General features: G+C 44.0%; 1 protein-coding gene across 3 annotated transcripts in view; it reads right to left on the bottom strand.

Moving 5' to 3' along the window:
* The window catches only part of LOC139559838 (kin of IRRE-like protein 1), a 95,989-nt gene that overhangs the window by 2,819 nt on the left and 73,982 nt on the right, over nt 1-19,188 (bottom strand). For 2 of the 3 annotated variants that reach the window (XM_071376212.1, XM_071376210.1), the window contains 8 exons: nt 9,534-9,682; nt 5,333-5,460; nt 4,557-4,683; nt 4,207-4,307; nt 2,967-3,183; nt 2,546-2,653; nt 2,144-2,271; nt 1,202-1,312 (listed from right to left, as the gene is read on the bottom strand). In XM_071376212.1, the coding sequence (XP_071232313.1) occupies nt 1,202-1,312; nt 2,144-2,271; nt 2,546-2,653; nt 2,967-3,183; nt 4,207-4,307; nt 4,557-4,683; nt 5,333-5,460; nt 9,534-9,682 (1,069 nt within the window). The remainder of the gene's footprint in view (nt 1-1,201; nt 1,313-2,143; nt 2,272-2,545; nt 2,654-2,966; nt 3,184-4,206; nt 4,308-4,556; nt 4,684-5,332; nt 5,461-9,533; nt 9,683-19,188) is intronic. The other variant, XM_071376211.1, reaches the window with a different exon arrangement.

The following is a 19,188-nucleotide window of genomic DNA, read 5'->3' as shown; positions in this document are numbered from 1 at the left end:
CAAGCTCTGGCAAGTTCATTGTGGATCATTGCTAGACATTTTCTAGTCTTGCCATAGATTTTCAATCCGATTTTGGTCAAAACTGTAACTATGCCACTCTTGAATATTCATTGCCATCTTGGTAAGCAACTTCAGTGTATATTTGGCCTTGTGTTTTAGGTTATTGTCCTGCTGAAAGGTGAATTTGTCTCCCAGTGTCTGTTGGAAAGCAGACTGAACTAGGTTTTCCTTTAGGATTTTTCCTGTGCTTAGCTCTATTCCATTTCTTTTCATCCTAAAAAACTCCCTAGTCCTTGCCGATGACAAGCATACACATAACATGATGCAGCCAACACCATGTTTGAAAATATGAAGAGTGGTACTCAGTGATGTGTTGGATTTGCCCCAAACATAACATTTTGTATTCAGGACATTAAGTTAATTTCTTTGCCACATTTTTAGCAGTTTTACTTTCAAACAGGATGCATGTTTTGCAACATTTTTATTCTGTACAGGCTTCCTATTCACACTGTCAATTAGGTAAGTATTGTGGAGTAATTACAATGTTGTTGATCCATCCTCAGGTTTCTCCCTTCACAGCCATTCAACTCTGTAACTGTTTTAAAGTCACAACTGGCCTCATGGTGAAATCCCTGAGCAGTGTCCTTTCTCTCCGGCAACTGAGTTAGGAAGGAAGCCTGTATATTTGTAGTGACTGGGTGCATTGATACCCCATCCAAAGTGTAATTAATAACTGCACCTTGCTCAAAAGGATATTCAAAGTCTGATCTTTTTTTTTTACCCGTCTACCAATAGGTGCCCTTCTTTGCAAGACATTGGAAAACCTCCCTGGTCTGATTGAATCTGTGTTTGAAATTCGCTGCTCAATTAAGGGACCTTACAGATAATTGAATGTGTGGGGAGATGAGGTAGTCATTCAAAAATCATGTTAAACACTATTATTGTGCACAGAGTGAGACCATACAACTTATTATGTGACGTGTTAAGCACATTTTTCTTATTTAGGCTTGCCATAACAAAGGGGTTGAATCATACGTACTGACTCAAGATGTTTCAGCTTTTCATTTTTTATTAATTTGTAAACCTTTCTAAAAAACCTCAAAGGGTGTGGATACTTTCTGAAGGCACTGTATGTATGGGATGTTTGTTGTTTTGGACATAGGTTGTATGAAGTGAGTAGCAGAGAGAGAGAGTTGCTCACCTTCAGTTCGTACTCCTCGCGGGTATCGAGCTCACTGCGCAGGTCCTGCTTCAGATCCATATCGTCTTTGAATGGCTGAGTGGAGGGAGAGAGGGAGACAGAGGGCAGAAACTAAACCATCAAACAACAAAAGACACACAGGGGGAGAGAGAGAAAGGAGGGAAGGAAGAGGAAAACAGAATATCAGGTTTTTCATATGATGAAGACAAAATAAATGTTATTTGATAAATGTTTGTTGACTACAGTTCAAGATGTTATAGCCAGGGCTATGCAGCACATAAGGGGGAATTCAGTCCGTGGTTTGTTCTTAAACAACAATTAAATGCTTCAGCACCTTATCGCTTCTATAACACTTTCTGTCTTAAGGCTGCAATAGGTAACTTTTTGGGCGACCCAACCAAATTCACATAGAAATGTGAGTTATAGATCTGTCATTATCATCGAAAGCAAGAATAAGAAGCCGTAGATCAGTTCTATGTGTGCTATTTCTATGCTTCCCGTTCTTAAGTTTAGTTGTTGCGTCTTTTAACTTTCGCTTTTTGTAGTTTCAACCAGCTGAAATATAATATTTTTGGTTATGGAAAATACATTTCACAGCGGTTAGATGGCACAATGATTCTTTACACTATACTTGCTTGTTTTGTCACAGGGAATAGAGTGCTATTTGAGACACACCCTCAGCCTGTGAGAAGTCTTCAGGTAAAAGATAACATAAACCCTCTATCCATGTCTCCCTGATCCTTCATTGGATTGTTTTACTATAAAGTGTAAATGCACTTGAAATAAACAGAGACAGTAAAGAAAGGTTCAGGGCTGCACTTTGATTCCCTTCTAGATGGTATAGCTGGCGCATTTTTTTTGGGAGGCTCCTTTGTCAAAACAATTGCCCTTTAAAATAAAGTTTGATTTGTATTACAGAGGTGGGTGTTGTGGGGTACTCACGGAGTACATGGTTTTGACCATGCGTGTTGCCGTGGAAATGCTCCCTGACTCCTCCTCCAGACTGTGTGTCTCCTTGTTGACTGTCTCCACCTTGATGTCTGGCTTCCCCAGAGTGACCCCACGCCGACCTGGAACCCAAACAAGACAGAGGCTGCTGTCAAACACACACGCACGCACGCACACACACACACACACACACACAAACATATACAACAAAACACACCTACGCAATGACAGACATCTGGGTTGTATCAAAAGGCACCCTGAACAAAAATAGTACACTATATAGGGAATCAGGTGATTTTTGGGACACATCCTATATGAATGACAGACACACAGACATGCACACACAGAGAGATGTTGCATGCAGAGGGCGTGGTAGCTGGTTGGTACAGTACTCACTGCCTTTTCGTTGGCGGTAGAGGAAGAAGGCCAGAGCCAGCAGAAAGATCAGGAGCAGGATGGAGGCTCCAACTGTTCCAACAGCTATAATCCCCACCGGAACTATCTCTGTGCACAGAGACAAGAGAGACAGAGACACATGGTTATACCAACATATAATGCTAATATACAGTATGCCATTTAGCAGACACTTTTATCCAAAGTGACTTACTTTTTAAGGATGTGGAGTGGAATTCCCTCCTCTTTATGTATTTTATTTAGATATCGATAGATACATACATGAATGAGAGGGGGAGATTAGTGTGGGAAACAGAGAGGAAAGGGGCAAGTGGTGGACCCGGGGATCGCCTCTTCGGGGGAGGTCGGATGGACTACTGCTAGACCAGATTCTGGCCTGAATCCAGCCAGCTTTAAGGTGTACCTTTCTCCTCCAAGGTGATGATCATAGTCCCCGGTCCGAAGGTGTTCCAGGCGGTGCAGTTGTACGGAGAGTAGAAGTCAGACTGCATGACGTTGTTGATGGTGAGGGTGGAGAGGACAGCCCCTCCCTGGGAGTGAGGTTTACTCTGCTCCACCGTGTACCTCTCCAGCAGAGTCCCCTTCTCCTTCTCCCACACGTTCTCCTTCCACGCCCACACCTGTAAGGAATCAAACACACATGCGCGCACAACAATAAAAACTGTGAGTCAATGGAGAACAGAAAATCTGTCTACACAGCCATACTGTATATTCAAACACAACATATAAGTACTCACATAACCATACATACACCCCCCCCACACACACACACACACACACACACACACACACACACACACACTACATTGGGTTCCGTGTCTTTAACACAAACACACCCAAGGACACACGCATGCATGCAGACACACACACACCTGGTCGAGGCAGGTGTACACGAGCAATAGAGAGTCTAGCAGATTTTTCTACCGTAAATCTGCTGAAGTAGTAAAACTATTAAATATGGAGAATAAATACATCAAATATGTTGTGCTAATGTACCTTTTAACCCCCCAAAAATGAAAAAGGCAAAGCGACTGGAGGCAGAAAAATAAATAAAAGATTTTGAAGTTATCCCCTCCTCTTCCCTCACTCCCCTTCACCAGCCCCCTGTGTCCTTTCTCACAAGTACACAGCGCCATATTTCATAGGTCCTCTTTCACTGCATTAAGTTAAAACTATAAATGTCGTATCACACTATATGCTCCAAGCACCCACTGGCTGTCACAAACGGCTCACTATTCCCTTTATAGTGCACTACTTTTGACAGTACTCTGGTCAAAAGTAGTGCACTATAAAGGGAATATGGTGCCATTTGGGATGTATCCACTAAAAGGCAGGAGTGGAGACTTTTTTAATAAAGCACAGATTTCTGTCATGTCTCTGCTGGTGTCGTGGATAATCGATACTGAAAGGTACAGAATTTTACTCTCCCCTTCACTCTCACATCATCCCCCTCTCACACCCCATGTTGTCAGTACAGCTCCTATTCATTCATTCACTCGCTCTTTTCACAAAGCCTTACACTTAATAAGAAATTAGACCATTTACAAAGCATTTGTAAGCATTCATAAATGCATATACATGAAAGTTATTATGAAGGGTTACAGATATTTCATAGGATATCTCACAGAGTTCACTTCACTCACAATCTTATCGGGTGGAGGGGTGCTAGCGATATAGCACTTGACCTCTCCTCTCTCCCCTCTCACTGCGTACTGCACTGGTTCGCTGGAGATGATGGGAGGGCCTGGGTGAGAGACAGACAGATACAGCTATTTAGACTCCACTTATGACAAAACAAGTGATAATGAGGGGGAATTTGTGGTAGACAAGGGGAACCTGATCCTATATCGGCACTTCTATTCTGAGACACTTTATGAATATGGACCCAAAAGTAGTAACAGCAGCAAGAGGGTAGGAATGTTAAAAGTAACACTGTATGTATGTGTGTGTCTGTGTGTGTGTGTACACTATACATGGCTGTACTGTAACTGACCGTTGACTATAAGATTGACCTCAGTCTCTCTCACTCCGATCCTGGGGACGATGGCCTTACACACATACTGGCCCGCGTCTGCCTGGCTCACGGACTTCAGGACCAGCTCCTCATTGTTACTAAGGACCTGAAAAGGACACACACAGGCACGCACACGCGTACGGGAGGGAGATTAGATGGAACCGAGTTGCAACGGGAGGGAGGAAGGGAGATATTTCATTCATAAAACATGTTGATATTCACAGCAGCAGGCTCCAATATATTTTTTTATTACAGTAGTTATAAAGCATTAATAAAATATTTAGGGCATAGGTTAGGAGTTCAACATTAGTTGGGTTGGGGGGGTTAGATTTAGGTTTGGGGAGAGTAAGAAGTTCAGGTGGGACAAGGATCAATGTAGTGCTGCTTTTATGGGTTTAGGGTATTTAAATTGGGCCGGTGGGCAATATTAACCTTAAATGTGATGAGTATCAGGACCGAAATATAAAGAGTACCAGCATCCAAAATGAGTTACATCTGGCACCTCTTTCAGTCCAAGTCAAACACTGGTAGAATGGATATGGAGGTCCCGATATGGGTTTCAGGGTCCTGGATCGCAGCAGTGCTGGGGTCAATTCCATTTTAGTTCAGTCAATTGTGGAAGTAAAGTGAAATTGTTTCTCATAGACAAGCATTGCGAAAAATATGATTTAGAATTACTTACTGAATTGAATTAATTTAAATGGAATTGACCCCAACCCAGGATTTATAGCAGAGGATAGCTTCTCAGTTCTCACCATGTTAGATCCCTTCTTGGTCCAGGTGAGTGTGAGTGGAGGGTTTCCGGCCCACTTGCAGTTGAGTTTGGCGTCAAAGTCAATGTCCACTGTAATCGGCGTGAGCGCCCCCTTCAGGATAGGACCATCTGACAGACAGACAGACAGATACAGTAGTTAAACAGGTATATAGAATAGAATATTAACTGACTTGCCTATAAATACAAAATATAGACAGACATATACAGTACCAGTCAAAAGTTTGGACACACCTACTCATTCAAGGGTTTTTCTTTATTTTTACTATGTTCTACATTGCAGAATAATAGTGAAGACATCAAAACTATGAAATAACACATATGGAATCATGAAGTAACCAAAAAAGTGTAAAAACAAATATATATGTCTTTATATATATATTTGAGATTTGAGATTCTTCAATGTAGCCACCCTTTGCCTTGATGACTGCTTTGCACACTCTTGGCAATCTCTCAACCAGCTTCATGAGGTACAGTAGTCACCTGGAATGTATTTCAATTAACAGGTGTGCCTTGTTAAAAGTTTATTTGTGACATTTCTTTCCTTCTTAATGCGTTTGAGCAACTCAGTTGTGTTGTGACAAGGTAGGGGTGGTTTACAGAAGATAGCCCTATTTGGTAAAAGACCAAGTCCATATTATGGCAAGAACAGCTCAAATAAGCAAAAGGAAACGACAGACCATCATAACTTTAAGAGAAGGTCAGTCAATACGGAACATTTCAAGAACTTTGAAAGTTTCTTAAAGTGCAGTCGCGAAAACCATCAAGCGCTTTGATGAAACTGGCCCTCATGAGTACTGCCACAGGAAAGGAAGACCCAGAGATACCTCTGCTGCAGAGGATAAGTTCATTAAAGTAGGGATGCACGATATAGCGGTGAACATATCGTAATCGGCCGATATTAGCTAAAAATGCCATCATCGGTATCGGCCCGATGTCTAGTTTAACGCCGATGTTAAAAACTGATGTCAAAGCTACCGTGCATACCTATATAACGTAGGTACAGGATGTAATGACGCCACGTAAAATGTTGCGCTACACGTGCAACACAACATTCCTAACCTAGCCCACAATGTCTGCTGTGTGGATCGAGCAGTCAACAAGTCGAGCAGTCATTTGAAAGAGTAAGACATTTCCAGTGAGACAACTTAATTGCGAAATCCATTAAAGCCAAGATAATGGAACTCATTGCCCTTGATAATTAACTGTTCTCTGTCGTGGGTGATGTTAGCGCAATTGGTAGTGTGTATCGGTGCTCAACTATTTTTCAGATGTTGCCCTACCGGAGATACACAGTAGTAGCTTCACTGCTATTAGCTTCATGATATACATTTACATTACATTTTAGTCATTTAGCAGACGCTCTTATCCAGAGCGACTTACAGTAGAGTGCATCCATTTTATTACATTTAAAAAATATATATATTTTTACATACTGAGACAAGGATATCCCTACCGGCCAAACCCTCCCTACCGGCCAAACCCTCCCTAACCCGGACGACGCTATGCCAATTGTGCGTCGCCCCACGGATCTCCCGGTTGCGGCCGGCTGCGACAGAGCCTGGGCGCGAACCCAGAGACTCTGGTGGCGCAGCTAGCACTGCGATGCAGTGCCCTAGACCACTGCGCCACCCGGGAGACTATATACATACTATGGAACGCCGTTTGGGTCTTTGGGTATCAAAAAAGATACAGTAGCACTGTCAAAGCTGTACTAAAAAAAGTCTGTAAACAAGCAAACACCCTGGCCACGAACGATGTGTTTACAACACCGCGTTGGTAATAAAGCATCATTTGTTCGACCGCAACTTCCGGGTTAGCTAGCTTTAGCTTGGTACCTAGCTAGTACCAATACCACCAGCCTGAAATCAATGACCAGTAGAAACTGCAGTCATTTTCATTATTCTTAGCAATGATTTAGGAATCCTTGTGAGTAAGTATTATCTAGGTTGCCACTTGTTGTTCGCCTATTGAAATTGAACTTTAGTTCATGAAAATAAATAGCTAGCCAGCTACTTAACCCTGTTGCCCAAAGCTAACGATATAAGCAGAGCCAGCTTCATCTGGCTCGTGAGGCTCGACCGGACTGGGTTATGTGTTGTGAAGCTAGACACAATAAGGATTAGGCACAATAGTGGAATTTGCGGGTTGCCTTCAAAATAAAAGCATGGCATTGACAGTGATGCAAATGAATACAAATATTAGAATTATGCCATACATTTATTTTGAAGGCTAACCGCAAAGTCCACAATTGTGGCTAATCATTATTGTGGCTAGCGTCACATAGATGGGTCCGACCACCATTAATCAAATAATAACTGACTTATAAATTAGGGTTATTCTAGATGATGACACCTAGCTATATAGTTAGCTAGCTAACTGTAACTACTGAAACAGATTATGTCGGTATGCTATGTTTTTGAGGAATAACTACATTGTTTATATCCATGAGCTAGCTAGCTTTTTTATGACCAGCACTGTCGGTGCGTGAGACAAGTGTTATTTGACGTGTATCTTTTTGGACCCAAATGGCGTTCCATAGAAATCCTGGTTGAGAATGAAACGACTGAACAAATGAACAACGAAACAGCACAGCAAGTAAGTGAAATATATAGGTTTTGATTATGTTTTACTGGTAATGGGGACATACGTAAATGCCAACAAAATAACTTTTTGGTCAGTGTGGTGTGTGTGTGTGTAACCTTTATTTAACTAGGCAAGCCAGTTAAGAACAAATTCTTATTTACAATGACAGCCCGGACGACGCTGGGTCAATTGTGCGCCGCTCTATGGGACTCCCAATCACGGCCTGATGTGATACAGCCTGGATTCGAACCAGGGACTCTTGCACTGAGATGCAGTGCCTTAGACCGCTGCGTCCATGTGTGTCTGTTAACTACTTAACTGTACTAGAATGCTTAAAAGGCCGCAAAAAATTGTAATATCGGATATCAGTATCGGCCAAAAATGTCATATCGGTGCATCACTACATTAAATTTACCAGCTTCAGAAATTGCAACCCAAATAAATGCTTCACAGAGTTCAAGTAACAGACACATCTCAACATCAACTGTTCAGAGGAGACTGCGTGAATCAGGCCTTCATGGCCAAATTGCTGCAAAGAAACCACTACTAAATGACACCAATAATAAGAAGAGACTTGCTTGGGCCAAGAAACACGAGCAATGGGCATTAGACCGGTGGAAATCTGTTATTTGGTATGAACCGCTGTGTCTTTGTGAGACGCAGAGTAGGTGAACAGATGATCTCCGCATGTAGGTGTCGAAGCTAGAAGCAAAAGCATTTCGCTACATCCATAATAAAATCTGCTAATCACGTGTATGTGACCAATATTTTTTTTTCTTCATTTGTGTGGTTCCCACCGTGAAGCATGGAGGAGGTGTAATGGTGTGGGGGTGCTTTGCTGGTGACATTGTATGCAGCAATACGCTATCCTATCTGGTTTGTGCTTAGTGGGACTGTCATTTGTTTTTCAACAGGACAATGACCCAGCACACCTCCAGGCTATTTGACCAAGAAGGAGAGTGATGGAGTGCTGCATCAGATGACCTGGCCTCCACAATCACCCGACCTCAACCCAATTTAGATTTTTATTTCTATTTAACTACGCAAGTCAGTTAAAAACAAGTTCTTATTCACAATGACGGCCTACCCCTGGCCAAACCCGGATGACGCTGGGCTAATTGTGTGCCACCCTATGGGACTCCCAATCACGGCCAGATGTTATGCAGCCTGGATTCGAACCAGGTACTGCAGTGACGCCTCTTGCACTGAGATGCAGTGTCTTAGACCACAGCGCCACTCGGGAGCATTGTTTAGGATGAGTTGGACCATGAGGCCTGAGATAAAATGTTGCTGTTTGAAAGCTAATTTACTGAAATACTACAAATGGGGGGGGGGGTCACGTGCCCTGCGTGCCCTGGGATGGACGGACGGACGGACGGACAGACAGATACAGTAGATAAGAAAGCAGATAAACAGACAACAGACTAATGTGCGGTCTCAGTCTTCTGTCTGTTTATGTCTTAAGTGTATGGAGGTATGGAACTGTAAATGACAAGTCTAGGTGATGTGTTTGTTGGTCTTGATATGTAAATGTACGAGCTGTGGAAATGAATTTCCTCTTCAGAGGACAATAACATCTATCTAATAGTCAGACTCACAGTGTACATCGACCACGATGCTGAGGTTGGTGTGTCCCACAGCGTTGAACACAGAGCAGGAGACCGGCTCGGTGTGAAAGGAGTGGTCTACTGGGGTCACAAACACACTCTCCCTCGCCCCCTCCAGGAGAACACCACCCTTCGCCCACCTGAGAGAGACACAGGTGTCACATAGCCACACTGATCTTCACTACAGTACATGTTCACATAGCACAAGCACAGACAAACAGATACACTTTCACAAGTTGTATTCACTAGACACCAAATGGAAGAAAACAGAAACGGAAACGGGGAGGGACTACCTGAACTTGTCCAATATGAAATGCTTGTTTTTGGTTTTCTGTTGCAAAATGTTTTACTACGTTTTGCTGATAGGGGAGAGTGGGGTAAGTTAAGCCAAAGGGTTAGTTGAGCCACCCATTGTTTCTAGGAAACCATACACAGCATTTATAATTTAACCAAATATTTAGGAAGAGGTCATAATTTCACGGAGGTCCAAAAAACAGATTTTCACAAAGTCAAATAAATGTATTGTGTTATAGGTTTCATGAGGCTACTATCTAAACCAACGTTGATAGTTTTAATATTTTTTTGTACATCAGTTGGGGTCTCCATAAGCTAAAGTATGAGGTCCTAAATCTAGCATTAAAGTGTATCCTTGTAGCTGTGTTGGCTAATATAGTCAAAATGTTTGCATTTGGGTAAGTCGAGCCAATGGCCATGGAGTAAGTTGAGCCAATGGGAACCATACGCCATACAAATGAGGATGGCATCTTGTCAGTTTTATGCATAATATGCGTAACATGTATAGTATTTCTCCAATGTTTCATGCATATGAACTCAAGATAGTGCATTTGTATTGTTACGGAGCAGAAATCATCATGCCCCGTGTACGCCAAACGTAAAACCAGCAGGGGTCTAGGGGTCTGACGTTCTTGAGGGAGCAGCCAAGGAAGCGAGAGAAGGGAAGAAGTCCATTTGAGCAGCAACAATGGATGAAATAAATTGACTGAATGAAACTGAAGAGTTACAATGACAAAAAAAGAACACAAACATGTACCTGTGTGAAAGATGACATGGCGTCTGAGCTTGCTAAACATATCAAGAATCTTGTTTTATGGACTTAGTCGGCCTCAACTAAAGAGAATTTGCCTACAAATTGGCACATTGAAACAACATCCCTGTCCCGAACAACTAGTCGTGAAATGGAAGAGTAAGTGATATTGAACAAAGAGATCTATATCTGAATGTCATATATTATTTACGATATACATTACAATAGGATAGGAGTAAAAACAAACAAAAGATAACTATTGTAAAATAGATTGTGTCTGTAAAATGTATATAGTATGTGTAAGCTGGCAGTAGAACCGTAAGTGTTGTTTTTCATTAGTTTACTCCAATTAGGGGAGGGTTAGTGGAAAATAAAGAAAAACGTATTTTAAAAATATGTCTATATATACAGTAGCAGTCAAGTTTGGACACGCCTACTCATTCAATGTTTTTTCTGAATTTTTGACTATTTTCTACAACGTAGAATATTAGTGAAGACATCAAAACTATGAAATAACACATATGGAATCATGTAGTAACCAAAAAGTGTTAAACACATCTAAATACATTTGATATTTTAGCGTCTTCAAAGTAGCCACCCTTTGCCTTGATGACAGCTTGGGGGATTGGAAATGATTCAGACAATTACATTGATGGAAGCTACAATCTATCTGCAATATTAAAGCTGATCTACGCCCCCCATTCCATGTCACAGGACAACATCACCCACTTACCCCGGCTCAACTCAGCCTGTCCCTTTGCTCAACTTACCCCATACCAAATGGCAGAACTAGAGTTTTAAACATGGGGTGGCCAAGGCTACTTCAGGGGGTCCATAGACCATGACAGAAAATGTGTGTGTAACCCTAACCTGGCATCTAAGGAGCATGAATGACTCCTATGATTCCTGATTAGAGGTAGAAGTGATAATTCACTTAACCCAGAGTTCTTCAATGTGGCAGATAGTGAGGTCCAAAAGGGTCACTTCACTAGAATTCTTTAACACACTATGAATAGTTAGTGTCTCTACCTCGGAACTGCAGCTCAATTTTGCACGCACGCACGCACACGCACACGCACACACACACACACACACGTACTGAAGAGACTTGGGTCACTCTGTTTTCATGAATAAAATCTGAATCTATAAGTATTGAACATCCAAAATATTTTCAGAAAATTAAGCTCAAGCACCAAGGAGATAAGATAGCATTCGTGTGTTACATAAATTGCATAGTTTATTTACATACCAAAAAAACACTGCAATTTGACATACCAGGTATCAAGCAGAAATGGAATTGAAAAATTAAAATAATTCTGGTGTCCATCAAAATTACAAATGTACAGTATCATATTTATGCTCATATATATTATGTTAACAAAGAAAGCAAAGAAAAGTTTTGGAATTGGCCTAATCAAGACCAAATTAAATCTGTGTGACATGATACCCTTTGGATTGATCATTTTAGAATGTCAGTGTACTAGCTAGTACACAGTGCAGGTTTTAATCATGACCAGAGGGACCACCTAAGTGCCAAATTATCCCTGGTAGATTTAAAACAGCATAATTCTGCGGTTCTGGTGAGTCCTGTCAAAATGTTTCACAACCTCATCCATGTTGAGGGAGCGTGACCTCCTTGACTCAACACTGAATTCATAGGTGACTTAACCGGTCATCGGCCATTGTTGTCCTAAGGTGGGTTTTAATCCGTGTTAAAGCTGAGAAGCTTCTCTCATAAGAAGCACTGCTGACTGGTGTAACAACAGAAACCTTACAAAGTGGAAATAGCTCATGGAAGACCTCTTTATAAGGTTCTAGAAACACAACAAAGTCAAGGAGAGTAGACAGTCTGTCCCTTCCACTTTTCTCTCTCCTATAGTCGCTTGGTTTGATGGACCTCAAATCTGACTCAAAGGTCTGAGCAATGGCAAACAGAGGCACCTCATTCAAGAATGTTGTACTCTTTGCACTGAGAGACTGGACCCATTGCATTATCTTGCAATTCTTCTTTGAAATATCCTCTGCAGCTTAGCTGTGAGACTGTCAAGCACCTGATAAAAGATAGCTCTTTGGAAACTCTCACCATCTCTTTGGTCACAATTTTTCTGTGAGTCGTGAAATCTTAAGCTTGTTTTAGGCTCTTTTGCACATTGTTTGTCCACTTAGTTTGCAGTGCTCTGCAATCTCTTCAACCTCTTTCCATAGTAACCCTCACTTCTGTAGTCCTGTAATGTGTCCGTAAGGGCACCTACTAGATCCACAGCCCTTGCTAGGTCAAGAGAGCTTGATTGGAGCATGTCAGAAAGACATTTGGCATCACCAAGCACTTTACAAAAGGTAACCAAAAGCCCTATGAAATGTAAATCTGAGAAAGAAGGCCCCTTGCCTCCACTGATCTATCACCACTATTTTCATGTGTGATATCCTGTAGCACTCTCAGAACTGCTGGATGCCTGTCCCTCAGATTACGGCATTCCATGTATCTGCATGCCCACCTTACATCCGTAAGTCTCTGTAGTTCCCCGGGCTGCTGCTGTGGATACAGCTCTTTCTGAACTGCAAGCCACTTGAGATGAACGTTTGAGCCAGATACAAAGTAATTAAGCTTCTGCAGAAGAGAAAAAAAAGTGAACTGCCTGTTTGTTAATGGAGCCAAAGGTCTAACGTTAACTTACACAGCGACTCAACTTTCGTAAAAGTTGTTCAGGAAACCTAAACCCGATGCTAAAACGTAAAACTTACTTCAAATATGATGCCTTCGCCAGTCGTGAAAAGAGCTTGTGGACCTGTGGAAATATTCTCTCTTCGTCTATATGTTCTTCTTATTCTTCTGTATCTCGCAACCAACGTTAATATTCTCTCTTCCTTGTCCTCAATTTGAAAAAATGCGCCGCAGAACGTCATAAATCTTCTTTCAACAAGAGGTGAAATGAAATGTCAATCAGCATCAAACTGCCAGTAGCGAATGACATTTTGGGGTGGCCAATCAGATGTCAGAGGTGTCAAGTGCCAACCCGGACACCCCTCTGGCTCCACCCCTGCCCATACCCAGGGTAAGTTGTGCCAAGACACAAGCTACAGTATGTTTTCAAAAGGGAGCAGGCTAGATGGCGGACTGAACAGCAGTGTAGATCACCTCAAGATAAAAACGTAATATTCAATAGCGGTAAGTTAGACTAAATATTAGCACTTCACGAACTGGTTGGTTATAACCTTCAATCTGGATAACAATACAAAACAAATCATGAGACTAGAGAAACGTAACAACACATGTTACGAAAACAAGCAACATCCAAACATGACGGAGAGTAAAACAGGGAAACTAATGCCGAAACAAAAACGTGACTTTTCTACAGACAATTTTTTTTTATTCACCACCGGGAATGGTAAAGGTTGAAACCGATCTGTTAAAATCAATAAATGACAAACTGGGCATACTTGAATTAGTCAGTAAGGATATAAAGGAGTTGAAGGCGAGCCTCAAGATGAGTGTCGAAAAAGCTGCGACATTGGAGAAAGATTCAAACAAGCTAAAAAGGGAGAGTCAATAAGATTGAAAGCGACGTCAATGAACTTAAAAAGGAGAACATCTTTCTGAGAGAAGCCTTACTTGACTTACAGACTAGATCCATGAGAGAGAATCTGGTACTTACTGGTATTCAAGAGAAAGAAGGAGAAGTTCCTGAGGGTGTGGTTGGGGAGTTCCTCCTTACAGAGCTTCAGATCCCACGCGAAGCTGTCCACGAAATCACACTCGAATGTGTACACCGTTTCACACAGAGAGGCGACTTTTTTTCAAGATAAAAACCTGGGTAAAAGACTTGCTGGCACGAAAATAGGCATGAAGGATCAGTTCCCGAAGGAAAAACGTGTAGCTCTCGTTGTCGATTAACTATTTATTGATAACCAAATGTTCAGAGACACAAAGACTACTCCATGGCTATTCTAAATATTACAAAGTTCCAATAGATTTGAAAATGTTAGAGATTGTAATAAAAAAATATATATAGAAAAGCAACAAAATACAACAATTATTAAAGAAATAGACTACAACTACAATATACCATTTTAGATAGGGAATGTTAGAAAATAATTAGTTTTAGAGTTTCCATTTACAGTATTTCATAAATTGATAAGACAGTATTAGAAGAAAGGATAATTAGTGAAATAACACATCATCAAATATAAGGAACTGGAACACAAAAGTACTGAATCAACATGGAAGAGATGAAAACACAGAGGTACACAGAAGGCACAGTACGTGGGTATGTGCGCATGTATTGTGATCGAAGGTGGGGTGTGTGTTTTTGTGTTTGGAAAAGTGTGGAGTTAAGTGACTGAAAAACTATGCAGGTTGCAAATCCCAGAGCCCATGTGTGTTTGTTGAGCAGGGGTTATGAAAGAGAGCATTCAATTGTGTGCAGATATTTAAAATAAATTATTAATATGTATTTATTTACTGTCCTATCGTGATGGAATGGTCCCCAACCCTATACCCTAGACACCCACCTGAGAGACCCATACACTAAGGAGAAGTCCTTATCTGTTTTATGGGCCTACTGTAAGTAGCCTATACGCAGCCAATTCAGAAAGATGAATGTGGTCAAAGACCTTCTAAAGCAACACCACCCCTCAAGATTCTGAGCCTGCCTGGCAGGGTTGGTCCTACAAAGCCAAAGTCCCCTCATGGGAGTGTGTGTGTGTGTGTGTGTGTGTGTCCCACAACTGTTGCGAGGGAGTAAAAGATGTTCGGGACAATATAGGATGAATCACAATAATTGTTTCCTAAAATAATAATTGCTTGCCACTGTAATGGCTGTCAAAGTCGTTCTCCTCCTCAGACGAGGAGGAGCATGGATCGGACCAAGATGCGGATTGATAATTGTACATGTTTAATGTAAATAACAAGAAAACACTACAAAACAACAAACGTGACATACCTCAAAACAGTCCTGTGTGGTCCAAACACTGACACAGGAAACAAACACCCACAAAAGCCTACTGCCTATGGCTACCTTAAATATGGCTCCCAATCAGAGACAAATGAATGACAGCTGTCTCTGATTGAGACCCAATCTAGGCAGCCATAGACATAACTAGACAACCTAACAAACACTATCCCATACACATACAACACCCATAGACTAACCAAACACACACAACATACAATGCCCACCCCAACTCACGCCCTGACCAACTAAACATAATCAAAATAACATAAAAATAGGTCAGGAACGTGACATAACCCCCCCCTCAAGGTGCGTACTCCGAACGCACCACCAAAAGTCTAGGGGAGGGTCTGGGTGGGCATCTGTCCACGGTGGTGGCTCCGGCTCTGGACGCTGTCCCCACACCACCATAGTCACTCCCCGCTTCCGTATCCCCCACCCAATGACCACCCTCCAACTAAACCCACCTAACTGAAGGGGCAGCATCGGGATAAGGGGCAGCACCGGGATAAGGGGCAGCACCGGGATAAGGGGCAGCACCGGGATGAGGGACGGCAGCTCCGGGCTGAGGGACGGCAGCTCCGGGCTGAGGGACGGCAGCTCCGGGCTGAGGGACGGCAGCTCCGGGCTGAGGGACGGCAGCTCCGGGCTGAGGGACGGCGGATCCTGGCTGGCTGGCGGATCCTGGCTGGCTGACGGATCCTGGCTGGCTGACGGCTCTGGCCGGTCATGGCTGGCTGACGGCTCTGGCCGGTCATGGCTGGCTGACGGCTCTGGCCGGTCATGGCTGGCTGACGGCTCTGGCCGGTCATGGCTGGCTGACGGCTCTGGCTGGTCAGATCTGGCGGAAGGCTCTGGCTGATCCGGTCTGGCGGAAGGCTCTGGCTGATCCGGTCTGGCGGAAGGCTCTGGCTGATCCGGTCTGGCGGAAGGCTCTGGCTGATCCGGTCTGGCGGAAGGCTCTGGCTGATCCGGTCTGGCGGAAGGCTCTGGCTGATCCGGTCTGGCGGAAGGCTCTGGCTGATCCGGTCTGGCGGAAGGCTCTGGCTGATCCGGTCTGGCGGAAGGCTCTGGCTGATCCGGTCTGGCGGACGGCTCTAGCGGCTCCTGTCTGGCGGACGGCTCTGTAGGCTCATGGCAGACGGGCGGCTTTGCAGGCTCATGGCAGACGGGCGGCTTTGCAGGCTCATGGCAGACGGACAGTTCAGACGGCGTTGGGCAGACGGGCAGTTCAGGCGCCGCTGGGCAGACGGGCAGTTCAGGCGCCGCTGGGCAGACGGGCAGTTCAGGCGCCGCTGGGCAGATGGGCAGTTCAGGCGCCGCTGGGCAGACGGGCAGTTCAGGCGCCGCTGGGCAGACGGCAGACTCTGGCCGGCTGAGACGCACTGTAGGCCTGGTGCGTGGTACCGGAACTGGAGGTACCGGGCTAAGGACACGCACCTTCAGGCTAGTGCGGGGAACAACAACAGGGCACACTGGACTCTCGTGGCGCACTCTAGGCCTGGTGCGTGGTACCGGAACTGGAGGTACCGGGCTGAGGGCACGCACCTTAGGGCGAGTGCGGGGAGAAGGAACAGTGCGTACCGGGCTCTGGAGACGCACAGGAGGCTTGGTGCGTGGTGCCGGAACTGGAGGCACTGGGCTGGAGACACGCACCATAGGGAGAGTGCGTGGAGGAGGAACAGGGCTCTGGAGATGCACTGGAAGCCTGGTGCGTGGTGTAGGCACTGATGGTACTGAGCTGGGGTGGGAAGGTGGCGCCGGATATACCGGTTCGTGAAGGAGGACACGTGCTCTTGAGCACCGAGCCTCCCCAACCTTACCAGGTTGAATGGTCCCCGTAGCCCTGCCAGTGCGGCGAGGTGGAATAGCCTGCACTGGGCTATGCAGGCGAACCGGGGACACCACCTGTAAGGCTGGTGCCATGTACGCCGGCCCGAGGAGACGTACTGGAGGCCAGATACGTTGGGCCGGCTTCATGGCATCCGGCTCGATGCCCAACCTAGCCCTCCCAGTGCGGCAAGGTGGAATAGCCCGCACTGGGCTAAGCACGCGTACTGGGGACACCGTGCGCTTTACCGCATAACACGGTGTCTGACCAGTACGACGCCCTCTCACTCCACGGCAAGCCCGGGGAGTTGGCTCAGGTATCCTACCCGGCTTCGCCACACTCCCCTTTAGCCCCCCCCAAGAAATTTTTGGGTGAGCCTCTCGGGCTTCCAGCCTCTCATACGTGCTGCCTCCTCATACCAGCGCTCCTGGGCTGTGGCTGCCTCCTTCTCCTCCCGAGAGCGGCGATTCTCTCCCACCTTAGCCCAGGGTCCTTCTCCATTGAAAATTTGCTCCCAACTCCATTCCTCCTCTCTCCATTGCTTTAGTTCTTGCCCTCCTTCCTCAATTCGCTTGGTCCTGTTGTGGTGGGTGTTTCTGTAATGGCTGTCAAAGTCGTTCTCCTCCTCAGACGAGGAGGAGCATGGATCGGACCAAGATGCGGATTGATAATTGTACATGTTTAATGTAAATAACAAGAAAACACTACAAACTACAAAACAACAAACGTGACATACCTCAAAACAGTCCTGTGTGGTCCAAACACTGACACAGGAAACAAACACCCACAAAAGCCTACTGCCTATGGCTACCTTAAATATGGCTCCCAATCAGAGACAAATGAATGACAGCTGTCTCTGATTGAGACCCAATCTAGGCAGCGATAGACATAACTAGACAACCTAACAAACACTATCCCATACACATACAACACCCATAGACTAACCAAACACACACAACATACAATGCCCACCCCAACTCACGCCCTGACCAACTAAACATAATAAAAATAACATAAAAATAGGTCAGGAACGTGACAGCCACAATTAAATTTTTGTAATGGCAATACTGGTAAGAGGTAACAATCCCTTGCATAAACTGCCTACATTACTACAAATATTAATTGCTAATTATGGAAATGTATACAAGCAGGATTTTTTAAATATATCTTTATTAATAGGTATATATAATACAAATCAAGGTGAGGGCGATGGAAATGCTTTTGGCGGTTGATCTGCTTCTGTTCTGTGGGTGGCACCATGTGCTCTTTTTGAAGGATGGGTCCCGGTCTCTCGGGAGCCATGGGATTCGGGGGGTTGGGGGTGATCTGCCGGTCATTGGGATGACAACCCAACTCGGGATGAGGAGGGGTTTTAGAGGGTAGAATAGTGGGGATCAATTTAAGGTAGCAATGCAAATATCATGGTACAGCTATGAAAGACACTCAATCATCATGTTACTTTTTAATGGTAGGTTTACAAACATATATTATGTCGCATGATTGTAATTGGTGAAATAAGTATAGCCAGTTTATAATTGTAATGGCTTAGCAGATAATAAGAAAAGACGATCAGTATTTACCTGGGTAAAAGAGAAGGAATATAATATCTATTGTTTACAGGAAACTCGTTCAACAATTTTAGATTAAGATTTGTGGAAAAAGGACTGGGGGGGCAAAACATATTTCTCCCATGGGCAAAGAAATTCAAAAGGCGTGATGATATTAATTAACAGTAAATTTGATCCAAATGTGCAAATTGTCCAAACAGATCCTCAAAGTAGATGGATGACAGATATGGCGTATTAACCTATACGGTCCAAA

The sequence above is a fragment of the Salvelinus alpinus genome, chromosome 30 (assembly GCF_045679555.1).
Source record: "Salvelinus alpinus chromosome 30, SLU_Salpinus.1, whole genome shotgun sequence".
NCBI lineage: Eukaryota > Metazoa > Chordata > Actinopteri > Salmoniformes > Salmonidae > Salvelinus > Salvelinus alpinus.
Note: the sequence above shows the minus strand (reverse complement) of the source record. Positions and strands in the feature narration are given on the sequence as shown.